This window comes from Podarcis muralis, chromosome 5 (assembly GCF_964188315.1).
Source record: "Podarcis muralis chromosome 5, rPodMur119.hap1.1, whole genome shotgun sequence".
In the NCBI taxonomy this organism is placed as follows: Eukaryota; Metazoa; Chordata; class Lepidosauria; order Squamata; family Lacertidae; genus Podarcis; species Podarcis muralis.
Genome location: NC_135659.1, coordinates 65100164 through 65113856, shown reverse-complemented (window position 1 = coordinate 65113856; position 13693 = coordinate 65100164). Strand labels below are relative to the sequence as shown.

The 13693-nt window shown below is 45.3% G+C and overlaps 1 protein-coding gene across 1 annotated transcript in view; it reads left to right on the top strand.

Annotated features, from left to right (window-relative positions):
* The first annotated feature begins 2115 nt into the window (after positions 1 to 2115).
* The window catches only part of INKA2 (inka box actin regulator 2), a 28170-nt gene continuing 16592 nt past the window's right edge, over positions 2116 to 13693 (top strand). The window contains exon 1 of the mRNA XM_028734486.2: positions 2116 to 2843. Coding sequence (XP_028590319.2) covers positions 2775 to 2843 — 69 coding nt within the window. The 5' untranslated portion in view covers positions 2116 to 2774. The remainder of the gene's footprint in view (positions 2844 to 13693) is intronic.

Below are 13693 nucleotides of genomic sequence, written 5' to 3'. Positions count from 1 at the left end.
AACAACAAAGCTTGAGAACACAAGGATGATACGTGTTGAGACATCTCAGGTACCTAAGCAGGGCTCCCACAGCCACAGGGCTGGCATTTGCCTGTCTCCCACTGCTGTTTTACCAAGACCCGTGCTTCTATTGCCCTTTGCTCTCCCAGTCCCACAATCAAAGTGTTTGAAAACCACTTGGAAGCAGAAGGGAGGAATTTTTTTATTGTTTGGCTCAAAGTTTGGAGTGTGTGTGTGTTTGTGTGCAAAGTGCATACAGTCCTGCTAATAACAAATGTAAGATAGCCACTAATTAACTCAGTCTCCCAAACAAAAACAAAATATGTTCTATCCCCTTGGTTCTGCCCTCTGATACTTTTTTATTTTTTTCCACCAACGAAGGAACACAAACACCCAAGAGTGCTCCTATTTTCAGTTCAGTTTAAGGTGCTGGAGATTCCCTAACATGGGTAGGCCTGTCCCGAAACCTGCTTCTCCTAACACATGCACAAGTCGTCACTTGAAGCTGCAGTGCACACCAAGTGTTGGCCCTGCCTGTGTAAGGCACCCAACCTTGTTCCATGTGGTGGACCCTCATTCTGTGGTGGCTGGTGGAATAGAGAAGCAAGTGGGCTAATAACAAAATATTGGAAGGATGAATTCATGATGCAATAATGGTGCAACTATGCTTGGAATTATGCACTAGCCGAGAAGCCCACCAAGCAAGTTCGAGCACTGAGATGGCCAGACTATGGGGGTGATTTTGTGGGCCAATGGTGTGGATTTAGTTAATGGGTGAATAGATATATGAGGCTGTGATAGCTCCCTCCATACATATGTCTCACTGTGGCAATGACCTGTTGGGGTGAAGAAGAAAAAAGCTTTAAACAGTTGTACATTGGATCCCGAACGCCTTGCGAGTCGAACGCTTTGGCTCCCGAATGCCGCAAACCTGGAAGTGAGTGTTCCGGTTTGCGAATGTTCTTTGGAACCCAAACGTCCAACGCGGCTTCCAATTGGCTGCAGGAGCTTTCTGAAGCCAATCGGAAGCCGCATCTTGGTTTTCAAACGTTTTGGAAGTTAACGGACTTCCAGAATGGATTCCATTCAACTTCTGAGGTACCATTGTACAGACATTATTCTATGATCTCTGTCAAATCTGAAAGTATAATGTACTGCATGATGTACTATTATTATTTTTAAAAAATGGGTCCTCCCCCTTCGTTGGTTTGTTAAATAAATAGTTTTAAGTTTAACTTCCTAACGTTAAATAGCTTTTTAACAGAAAGGAAGAGCACCACAGACACAGAAATCTATGGTGCAACCACATTAGGAATACTGTGTACGGTTCTGGTCATCTCACCTCAAATAGGATACCATAGAGTTGGAAAAGGTTCATAAAAGGGCCACCAGAATGATCACAGAGAGAAGAAAGAAGCTTGAGGGACTGTCACCATCCACCTCCAATTGCGGCCTCTCCCTCTCTGCAACTGCCACCACTGGGGTGTCTGAATAACTGCCTTGTCCTGAGGGGAGAGGAGAATCAGCACTAGTGGCTTTTTCTAAACAAACAAGTTGTCTTATCTGTTTTATTGTAACTTTTTGTTGTTGTTTTTTAAAGTGGTGCTTACTGTTGCCATAATCTTATGTAAACTAAATTGTGAGGTCTGCCTGAAAAGTAGCACGTAAATACTGTGAATAATCAAATAAACAATAAATTTCCCCATGAAGAAAGGTTGCAGCGTTCGAGGCTTTTTAGTTTAGAGAAAAGGGGACAAAGAGGTGACATGATAGAAGTTTATAAAATTATGCTCAACGTTAGATAAAAGTGAATAGAGAAAAGTTTTTCTCCCTTTCACATAAAACTAGAATTTGTGATCCTCCAACAAAGAAGGTTCTCGCCAGACAGCGCACAGAGAAACAATGGAACAGGAGGCAGGGATGGCCACCAAACAATTTGGGTGGCTTCAAAAGAGCTTTAGACAAATTCATGGACGACAAGGCTAACATCTACTAGGTGAGAGAACAGGAGAACATGATGCTGTACTAGATAGCCCATTGCTTGGCCTGATCCAGCAGGCTCGTCTTATGTTCTGACACGCAGAGCGGGAACGCACTGGAGCCAAGCAGGCAGCCCAGAGGGTCTGTGGTTGCGCTGACTTGAGAAGCCAGGCCCACCCCCTCGGGCGGGACCTCCCTACCGGTGCGCAGACAGAAGACACCCTCGCAAACTTGGGAGCCGGCTCTCTCCTTAAGCCTCGTCTCTGCCGCCTGCTGCCGAAGCGGCTCCGAGCTGCCAATCACCAGCAACGCTCGACCCGCGCGCTCCGCGCGTCGAGATCTCTCTTGCCTCTCTCTGGCTCTCCAGTTTGCTGCTGCTGCTCCGCTGCTCGCGCATCGAGCACATTCTCTTGCCAGCTTCTGCAAGAGGCAACTGCGCGCGGGGCGCACGCCTGTTTGCAGCCCGTGTTTGCAGGCTTTCCGCGCGCTGCAAGCTTGAGATTCAGCGCGCGCGGCGTGCATGTGCCATTTCAACTTTTTATCTCTTTCCTAAGGGGAGATCGGGCTTCTGGTTTTCCTTGGTGAAGTGAATAAGAGAAGGCAAACTTTCAACCTTCTTCATTTGGCGAGAGCGATATTCTTATCCAGAGCTGAAGTGACGAATGGGCATTTAAAGGGGCCGCTGGATTAAGTTGGCGCTGGCGAGGAAAGCACCTCTCAAGATTGCCTGGCCGGACTTGTATGGTGGAAGAGCCGGAATCCCTGCAGCAGCTGAATTACTCCAGAGCTACCCGATGGACTTGGATGTGAGGATGGAAAAGAAAAACATGGATCATTACCTACGCCGTCTGAAGCAGGAGTTGGTAAGAAATGCCCGGGAAAAGAAGGGACTGGGGGACTGGGTAGGAGGAAATAGAGTCTGCCTTTCGGATCTGTCTCCTGCTCCGTTTGCAACTTCCCGGCTAGGGGGTGTCAGTCAATGAATGTTCCCTCTCTCCCGCTCTCCTTCCTGCACAGCGCTTATTTCCCGGGCTTTGTTTAGAGATCTCGCCGTGTCCTTCCTTTGCAGCTGTGTGGCCTCCAATTTCCCCACGGGGGATTTTTTGTTTCCTTCCAAGCCCCTGGGATGAGATGGGATAAAGAGGAAGACTCCACAGTCCTCTCCCACCCCCACCCCCCACATCACGGAAAGTGGTTTCCAAATCTGTTTGCACAGTTTAGCTTTTCCCGCTGACACGGTGGCTAAATCCCGTTGACAGTAATAGGTGTTTAACCCTTCTCTCTATGTGTGTTTGTGTCTTACGCTCAACACGAAAGAAGGAACCTCTTCTCTTTTCTGGCTGGGAGCGCTGGCACCGACAGCCACCCCCCTCACCCCGCACTCCTTTGCTCTTCCTGCAAAGGCATCGCCTTCTGTTTGTTTAACTGTGACAGGGAGCGGTGAACTTTGTAATCAGTTCAGACACCGAGCCCTTTATCATGAGCCCTGAAAGGGATTATAAACTGGCATCGCATCACAACCTGTTACTGTCTTCCTTCCCCACGTTCTTGCACTGTTAGTGTGAGCATCTAACTGGATAGAAAGCCGCACACACCCACATCAAAACTGCATTCTCCCAAGACCTAACTGCGTACCTCCATTCATTTTCTCCTTCCTAACCTGGACCTGTCAGGCAGGTTTACCCTTGGGCTCCTTCCCAACGTAACTCATCAATTTTTCTCCTCTGGTAGCCCAGCTCTGAAACATTTTTTTTTTCCAGAGCACAGATGTGGCCGTATCATCTCTCTAGGCATTCTGGTTGCCTGCCACTTCTTTTAATTATAGGGGTGCCTACAAATCTTCAGAGGCAGGCGCATACCACAAGGCAATCATTTCCCATTGGCTTTCTCTCCTAAGCTTCCGTTTTTTGTTTGGTATTGTACAGTCTTGCTAATAGCCCTGCTGGAGCGTTTTAATTTTCATGCAAAGTAGCGACATCCAGTTCTGGAAGATGCCGAACGCCACTTGTTCAGTGTCCTAAAAGGAAATGCTGAGCCTCACATCCAATTTCCATCTATAGAATGTGAGCCTGGCATTCTGGAAATATCTGAGGTCCATTACCCATCACACCAGCTACACCAGATAGCTGTTGCCATTATTGTTATTCCCATTTTACAGACGGAAAACTGAAGATCCACAGCAAAGTTCATACAATTCGAACCTGAGTCTCCCCAACTGTGCAGCTAGACTGTTTCCATTTTACAGCCGAATCCCTCCACTACTGACTCTGAAAGATTTGCATTGACCCGTATTGAATCACTCTAGCTGTGCATTCAAATAAAAGAAAACTGGAATCCTGGTAAAATTCAGTGTAAAGGTGATGATGCTCAAGTGATGAGATGCAAAGAGCTTTGTCATGTCTCCCTCCTTTCTACCTTGGCAGTGGAGATCCACCACTATACCTTGCAGCACATTCTGACTCCCACCCAATCAATTCCAGTTCCTTCCCTGTCTTGTCACTGCCTGTTCCATCCACAGACACTTAATCTAATTTATGGTGCTGGAGGCAGGCCAGTCAGCTAGAATTTTTTTCTACCCAGACTTTTCCCCTTAAGGACATAGCCAAGCTGCTTTGCAGAATCCTGCACATTTTCTTTAGAAATGCAAGAAGAATGCTATTTCTGCAACTCTTCTAATCTGCGTATTGTTTTACAACCCCCTTTTCTTAGCCACTTTCGCAGCTACCCAGTAAGGTAGCGCATGCCCCCCCCCCGCCAGCATATTACCATCTACAGACTAAACAAATGTTGTCACCTAGTGATAAAGTGGGGTGGAGTTGTGGCTTAAGTTCCTATCTCCCAGATCCACATATAATACCTTAATTACTAGACTGCACTGCTTCCAAAAAGGAGAAGAGATCAGAGTTGTTACCTCTCTCTTAGATGTAAACGGCCCTTTGGGCAGAGATTGACGAGTGTGATACTGAGCACCTCGCACTGACATTCTGCCCTTCCTCCACCCCACGGCTCAGGCACAAGTGTTTCTTGCCGTGACATGTTTGGGCTTGCCCACCAGCAGATGCTTCTATCTGATGCCCTAGTTTTTTGTTCTAATGGATTAGTAATGAAGCATCGGGATGTCTTTAAATAAAGCGCTGGAATTGTTCAGCAGGGCTATGAAAAGAAGAAGAAGAAAGTTCATGTCACATGTGAATAAATAATAGCAACTGCAGTTCTGAGAGAGAGAGAGGGAAAGGTCATGGAAGAGTCAAAATGGTATGAAGAGCTTCGGGATACAAAAGCTTTCTTTACATCCGAAAGATGACTACCACCAACACTAGTGAATAAAATCCAAGTGGGGCCAGCCCAAACTGGAATTCATAATGCGCTCCAGTGTCTTAAGACCATGATCTGCCAGGGATTTAATTCTAACTGGAACCATAAAAGCAGACATTTTTAAGTGCCAGAATGTTGCTCAAGTGTCATGTGCATGGGATTGATGCTTTAGTGGAGGTGTGCAAAAGTGCCAGAGTCCTCGAAGCTACAAACATGAGTCTGACCAAACTGCGGGAGGCAGTGGAAGACAGGAGTGCCTGGTGTGCTCTGGTCCATGGGGTCACGAAGAGTTGGACATGACTAAACAACAACCCATTTACAGCCCAGTCCTAGGCATATTTACCCAAATAGGAATATATAGGATTACAATCCTGGTCAGTCGTACATTGGAAGTCGAACAGAATCCGTTCCAGAAGTCTGTTGGACTTCCAAAATGTTCAAAAACCAAAGCACGGCTTCCAATTGGCTGCAGAAAGCTCCTGCAGCCAATCAGAAGCAGCAGAAGCCCCATCAGTCATTCAGCTTCCAAAAATAGTTCACAAACCAGAACAGTCAACTTCCGGGTTTGGGAGCCAAAATGTTTGGGAACTAAGCTGTTCGACTTCCAAGGTACAACTGCACTCGCACAAGCACTGAAGATGCACTGCCAGCAGAAGGCTGCTGCATCCAGTGTGTGCTCAGCTTGGTCAAGGAGGAGAAAACTGCAGGCAGAAAATACAAATAAGGTGTAAAATGACAGACATGCCCACAGTGTTCCTGAGAATGCAGCCCACCAATCAGGGAATGTGCCAAGGATGGTGTCTGTGAGGCAGCCAGTGAACTCGTGGGCATGCCTCAGAAATCATCACATGCACAACTTGCCTCCCTGTTCTGTCTACCCCAGTGACACAGCCAACAATGGTCCTGCTGCCAGTCCCTCGGGTGTCCTTCCATGTGTGGGTTTGAATCACCTTGCACACAATCCACCTAAAGGGGAGAAGGCCCACAACACAGCACTCACATATCTCCTTGGGGCAGGATACATACAAGCAGGTGACCCTCTCCTTGGATGGGGTCCAGAGCCACCCATGGGACAAGCAGTCCAGAAGATGGGCAGGAATATGCGACGAAAGTAGCCGCAGGATAGGAGCCTCTGTGGCCTCCCTGCAAAAAGCAAGGGGTTAGGAAGCAGGAGATTGGAGACCAAGCCTCACCAGGAGGAAGGGGAGAAATACAGCCTGACTTTCCTCTCACATGCCTGGCAAGAAATTATGTCAGGGTCAAAAGAGAAAGGGCTCCCAGAACTTGAAGCTCTATAGAGCAGTTTCCCGACCACTTAGCCACAACATTGGACGGGAATCTGCCCCACTGCCTTAAGACCTGTTTATATGGGTTGCAGCAGGAAACGTAGCCAGATAGAACAATTCATTCTATATATGCAGGGGGACCCAGGTTTGAATCCACAGTACAATCCCACAATAGAAAAGGTGGCAAATGGCACCCTACATGTAGGCACACCCTAGCCAATCAGAAGGAGGGCAGCATGGACCAAGAGTATGGCCCCTGCATGGACCAAACAGTCCTTTTGGTCTGGCTCCTCATCCTGAAAGCCCATGGTGTTCTGCCAGTGTGTTTTTGTGCTATATCTTGCCTTCCATCAGCATATTGGGCTTCTGCTAAACCCTACAGGCCCTCAGGCACCACTGCCCCAGACCTCCTGGGTCTTGAAACTCTTCACTTTAGGATTGTGCCTTTGTAAGCAGACTCTGAAATATAGATTCCCTCCTCCACCACCAAAAGTATTCATTCCAAGCAGTTTCAAAACTGCTTATATTTTATTCACTTAGATTTTCAAAGTTCTATCTGTTATTTGGCACATGGTGCATAACAACCATCCAAAGTATAAATAATGCAAAACAAACACACGCAAACAGTCAAAGTACTTTAATCATCTAAATTTAATGCTTGCGGACCATAAAAGATGTGCATCCTTATGCCTAATCACTAAGCGCCTGCTTCAGTGAAATGAACTTTACACTTTATTAAAAAAAAAATAATTAAAAAGATCTTACAACTTGTTGAAGGGGCTTCTGAAATTTGAATTTCAAGGAGGGGTGCTCTTTTCCCTGGATCTGTGCCCTGGGAGCAATCTCATGAGAATCTTATAGATACACTTGAACTTGAGTACTCTTGCAAGTACCTTGCAGGTACAGCTGTAGTTGGAGAGAGTTGTTCCAAACATCAGGATTGGGAAGGATGACATAGATGTTACTATTGTAAAGAACAATTGGCAGGGGAGTTAACTGGTACATCAATGAGTTTCAGGTTGCTGCTCACTTTAGAGTAGGAATGGGGGAGAAATTTGATTGAGTTTGCATTTAAAGGTCAGCCTACCTAGTTGCGGGACGCGGGTGGCGCTGTGGGTAAAACCTCAGTGCCTAGCACTTGCTGATCGTAAGGTCGGCGGTTCGAATCCCCGCGGCGGGGGTGAGCTCCCGTCGTTCGGTCCCAGCTCCTGCCCACCTAGCAGTTCGAAAGCACCCCTAAGTGCAAGTAGATAAATAGGTACCGCTTCATAGCAGGAAGGTAAACGGCGTTTCCGTGTGCTGCGCTGGTGCTGGTTCGCCAGATGCAGCTTTGTCACGCTGGCCACGTGACCCGGAAGTGTCTTCGGACGGCGCCGGCTCCCGGCCTCTTGAGCGAGATGAGCACGCAACCCTAGAGTCGGTTGCGACTGGCCCGTACGGGCAGGGGTACCTTTACCTTTACTACCTAGTTTGCAATTTCTGACACATTATGAGAACTGAAGCACAGCCTTCCTTCAGAATTCACACTGCTCTGAATTTTGCAATGCAGTTCTCCAGCCAAGGGATGTGTACAAAAACACATACACTAGTGTAAAGCATCCATAATAATACATATATAAGTGAAAATGATATACAAGAATGCATTATTTTATGGAAAATTGCTTTGCAAAAATGTTTATATTAGGCAAAAATTGCATACAAATATGTGTCTCATGGGAGAAATTCACACTAAAATGCTGGTGGATTTTCATGAGGTTGTTATTTATTAGTCATTCATTTAATTTTATTTTTTGTGAACTGTTGGGGAAATGTGGAGAACTGAATTTGAGAATGGAAAACTGAGGGGATGAGAAAAAACTTAAGTGACAGATTCACCCCATCTGTGCTCTATAGCAGTTCAGTTGATTTTAGTAAATCTACCTTGGATAACCTGTGAATAGCTCCTCTGTTGAGTATAGTGTACTCCTTCATATGAGCAAGCCATGCAAGTAGACAACAGCCACTGCTGACTTCAAGGGAGTCAGATGGACAAAGGCTCTGTATTCCACATCATGGGAGAAGAGAAAGGTGGGAGGGGCTCAGCTGTACCCAATGAGACTCCCAGTTGCTTTGTATTGGCCAGGCTGAGATTACATCTCTAGAAAGAAGATGCATTTCTATATAACGCGTCTTTTGATTTGCTAGACGACATTATGCTGTTGTCCCCACTTCCAAAATTTCTTCTGTGGTCATGATGTCAGATCCCCTTTCTAAACAGAAAGCTGATATTCTCAGAGTTTTATTCATGATCTGTTAGTTTATATGATTTGAAGAGAAACCTGAGTGTTTTTTTCCAGAACGGCCTCCTAGAAGTACACAGCACAATACAGCCCAGAACAAAGGAACCTGCCATTTACGGAGTCAGACCATTGGTCCATCTAGTTCTGTATTGCCGACACTGAGTTTCAGCAGCTCAGCTGGGGCTCAGGCAAGGGGCAGTCCCAGTCCTCCAGGGATTGAACTCCAGAACTTTGGCATGTGAAGCCTGTGCTCTAGCCCACAGCCACAACACTTCCCTTGAACACATTTATATGGAACATGGGAAGATGCCTGATATCAGGTTGGATTATTGGTCCATCTGGCCTAGTATTGTCAACACTGACTGTCAGCAGCTCTTCAGGGTTTCAGGCAGGTCTTGCCCATCTCTACCTGGAATTGCTGGGGATAATAATATTTATATACAGTTGTACCTTGGTTGTCGAACACCCTAGAACTTGGACGTATTGGCTCCCGAACGCCGCAAACCCGGAAGTGATTGTTCCAGTTTGCGAACGTTCTTTCAGAACCCGAATGTCCGACGGAGCTTCTGCGGCTTCTGATTCTGCAGGAGTTTCCTGCAGCCAATCAGAAGCCACGATTTGGTTTTCAAACGTTTTGGACGTCGAACGGATTCTGTTCGACTGCCAAGGTATGACTGTAATGCCCTTCGTCCGCAGATCTCAGGGTAGTTCACAAGATAAAAATACAAGATAAAAGCACAAATAAATAGTTAGAACGAAACAATAACCCCCCTGCCACACGCTGTATATTAATAAACATATAGAGCATGTTTTCAAAGTATAAATAGTTATCCAACAACTCAAGGAAAGTAAATAGCGTCTTTCTTTTTTTTGGAAAATGAAACAGACCATTCTCTTCACAATTAATTCTGGCGTTTTCCCATGGATTTTATCAGGATTTAAATAAGATTCTGAAGCGGCTTGTGGATACTTGCTCAGGTTCTGTCTGTGCTTATGTTCAATTCCCCTGTGATTGACGGGAGAAAAATGTGTGCCCGTTTGAAAAGATAAAATCTTCTGCAATATAACTGTCTGGCAGCACCACACCCCACCCTGAGGCCTTGGCCCCAAAGTGCAAGAACATGAGCCGTGGGAGCCTGGCATGGTTCAGAGGGCGCAGGTTGGAGTCATATCCTCATGCATCCATTAAGCACAGGCGCACAGAAGTACTCAAGTGTGGCAGATGTAGCCTGGAGAATGTGATTACCAATATTATAAGGCTAGACAGGTAGGGCTAGACAAGAAGCACGGAGATGCAGTGATTAAAAAAAAGCTTCCCTAACTGACTTTGTACCTGTTACGCAATGCAAAAATTGTACCCAGTACTGCCAGGAAAGAAAAGGGAAAAAATTGGCAGCCTTGCATAGAGTGCAAGCCAGAATCATTACATTCCGTGGGAGTTTTGCCATAGCTTTAATGGAAACTGAATGACACTCTTACCACAGAATCAAAAGCACATTGACTTGGAAGTAATTTTTTCGAGAACTGGATTGATTTTCAAAAGTGCAAGATCAATCCCTGAGCATCAGGGTTAATCAGCATATGATTTTGCAGGCTCCAGCTCCAAAACAGCCCCCCCCTATAAAAAGTCATCTCCCCACTTACATGGGGGTTATGTTCCGGGCTACTGCGTGCATAAGTGAAATCACATACATTGGGGAGCCTCTAAATGCCTATTTTTCCAGCTCTCTCTCCTGCTTTCTTCCCAATCCAGTCCAAAATATCTGAAGTTGAAGCTCTGGGACCAGATGGAGGATGGAAGATGCATGGGAAAGTGGCAGCAGCTGAGCTACCCCACATGTTAGCTACTATGCAGGGAGGCTGAGCAGCCTAAACAAAGCCCCACTGTGCCTCTGGCCTCTTCAGAGCTTCCTCTGCCCTTGCTGACGTCTTCTTTGGGCTCTGGGGAGGGTCTTCTCACGAGTCACAAGGACTCTTCATCTCCTGCAGAGGTTGGATGGCCATCTGTCATGGATGCTTTCACTGAGATCCCTATATTGCAGGGGGTTGGACTAGTTGACACTTGTGATCTCCTCCAACTCTGCAATTCAATTATTCTATTTCTTGGTATGAATCTGTTTATTTATTTATTCCCCAGTGCCTCATGAATAGGCGGTCACACATAAGGAGAATGCATGTAAGCTGGGAGGGTGCTATTTAAATATACTTACGGCATAAACTTGACAAATTCTTGCTCTCTAGTGAAGCCAGAGCTCTGGAAGTCTGACCCAGCCCTGTGCTATACTTTGAGCATCCTGATGAAGGCTTGCGGGTGTATTCTCCAGCCTTAGCACATGTGTAAATGGTTTTAGATTTGGTCTTTGATTTAGGTGCTGCATTGATTTGGGCTCACATCTTTATGATCTCATATACCATCTAACTGAGCAATAAAGTAAATTTGCTGGGACAAGAGAACTACCCTAACAGAAGCCATCCTACATTCTCCTGATGTGAAATATTTCAAATCAATACTCTCTTGAATTAAAACAGATGAAATTTCATTTTTCCGAAAGGCAAGCAATTTAACAGATAGCTAGAACCATCTGGACGCATTGGGGCTGGGAAGTGAATCTGTTGACCCTGACTTTTTCCACCACTTAGTTCATTACCAGCCAGGTTATGACTTGAGTTATTAATGCAGCAGAACCAAAAGGAGCCTTTTTTATATCCTCAGATAAGGACAATAAACATGGTATTCTTCACAGTTTAAGTAGGAGTTCATTTTTACGCTCCCAGTTTGCATTGAGTAAAATGCTGATCTGCAATATGCAGACACAACAAGCACTTGTTTTCTGTGTCAAGAGGAGCAGAATAAATGTCAGATTGCAGCGAGGTCTTGTAAGGCTGGCCCACTTAAGGAAGCAAATCTTGTTAATGGTTGGTAATGTAAGGGAGGGGAAAGATAATGACAGCCAGCAGGATAGGAACTTAGCTTGGCTTTGTTTGATGACTGTTTCAACCTATTGCTTTATAGATGCTGGTAATCATGACAACGTACATTGTTAGGGCTTAATGTGAGAAATTAATTCTATCAAAAAGCTCACTTTAGTGCCAGCCTCAGCTTAAGGTTTTCTTCCTTCCTTTTTCTTGTTGGGTTCACCATAGTATGGGGAACTGTTTTGGGCTAGGATCAGGGAGATCAGAGTTCAGATCACCACTAAGCGATGTGAAGCACGCTGGATGGTTTGGGGACCATCGCTGTCTCACAGACTAATGTACCTTGACATGGTTGCTGTGAGGAAAAGTTTCAGAGGAGGAGATTCATTAACTTGAGCTCCTTGGAAGAAAGATGGGATATAGATGAAATAATACAGGCATGGACTTGAGTAATCTGTTGTAATATGGCGGCATGTGTGAGGCCAAAATTTGGTGCCCCAAAATGGATCTTCTCAGTTCTGGATCTTCTCAATTTTGCACCCCCATGACTCAGTGCCTTTGCAGGGGAACTGCTCACACTGCCCTAAATCTGGTGCTGAATAATATATGAACAAATTTAAACATAAAAAGAAGAAACAAAAAAAGAAATAGGCTTTCCGTATCCAAACTAGAACTGGCACATGGTTCTTTTCCCCCCAAAGTACTCTTTTTGAGGTGCAAACCAAACCCTGCACATATGTATAAGCAGACACAGATCATAAATCGTTGCTCCATAGCATGCTGGTGATGGTTTAGAACTTCTGATCTCTAAGCACCCTGTAGAACAGACTTCTTATTCCAGGTGCAAGCTTTTATATATGCAACTGTTTTACCTGTTTTTATATACCGTATGTAACTTTTATATATGTTGTTGTATTGTAAATCACTTTGGAGGGTGCCTCATAAGAAGTGATTCATTAGCAAAATGAAATAAATATAAACACCATCATAACAACAACAGCTCACACCCCTGTGAGGAATTGCTGGTATGGAGCACAGAGTTATGTACAGGAAACAACTGATTAACGCATGTCTGAATGATATGTGATCGTGCTTGGTGCCGAACCCAGAAGTGACCTGAAAACATCACTAAACACATCAGTAAAAGGGGTGGAACGGGGGGAAGTGTACTTATATGTGCTCCACAGATGCACATGGGGGCTAGGAACAGCTATCCTATTGAGTGAGACATGCTAAGTGTAAAACAGGCCTTCCGTACCTCAAATGCTGGACTATGTTCTTACCACCAACTGTATATACATGCTATGAAACTTACATGCATCTTGGTACCTGTTTGCTGCCCATGCAAGAATTCCCATGCATAAGAAAGCATGCAGAAACATAGCTCATGATCTAGCTGTAAGCACTTTCCACGAATGCGGTAACTCCAGAAGTGCTGCCACAACCATAGGAATTGTTCCTGAGCATCTATGCTACTGGTTCACACATTGTGTTTTGCACACGTGATCACATACCTGTGGCTTTTGGGGAGCAGTGCTCTGGAGTAGCAAACTGCATGTGTGAGTGTCCCTAAGCTTACTCCACATTTGCTGTTGCTGTTCTTGAGCAACATAATTACCTGAACAAAGCCTGGTACATTTCGGTCTGACATCCTTGCAATGCGTTCAGCATCTCTGAGTGTCCCATGAGCAGTCATTGTCTATGCAGATCAGTGGCTGAGAGGCAGCATCTGTTGATACACAGTTTTGCCAACATGTGCTGAGCTGTGTGAAATATTGCTTGTATAAATACACTCTGAATATAAATATGCTGGAACTGGGCTTCCCATCAACTCACAGTCAAAGCCTGGCCAAACGTCTGCATGATCACAGCTACCCTAAAATAAATGTGAACTGAATGAATGGAATACCTTTTTGT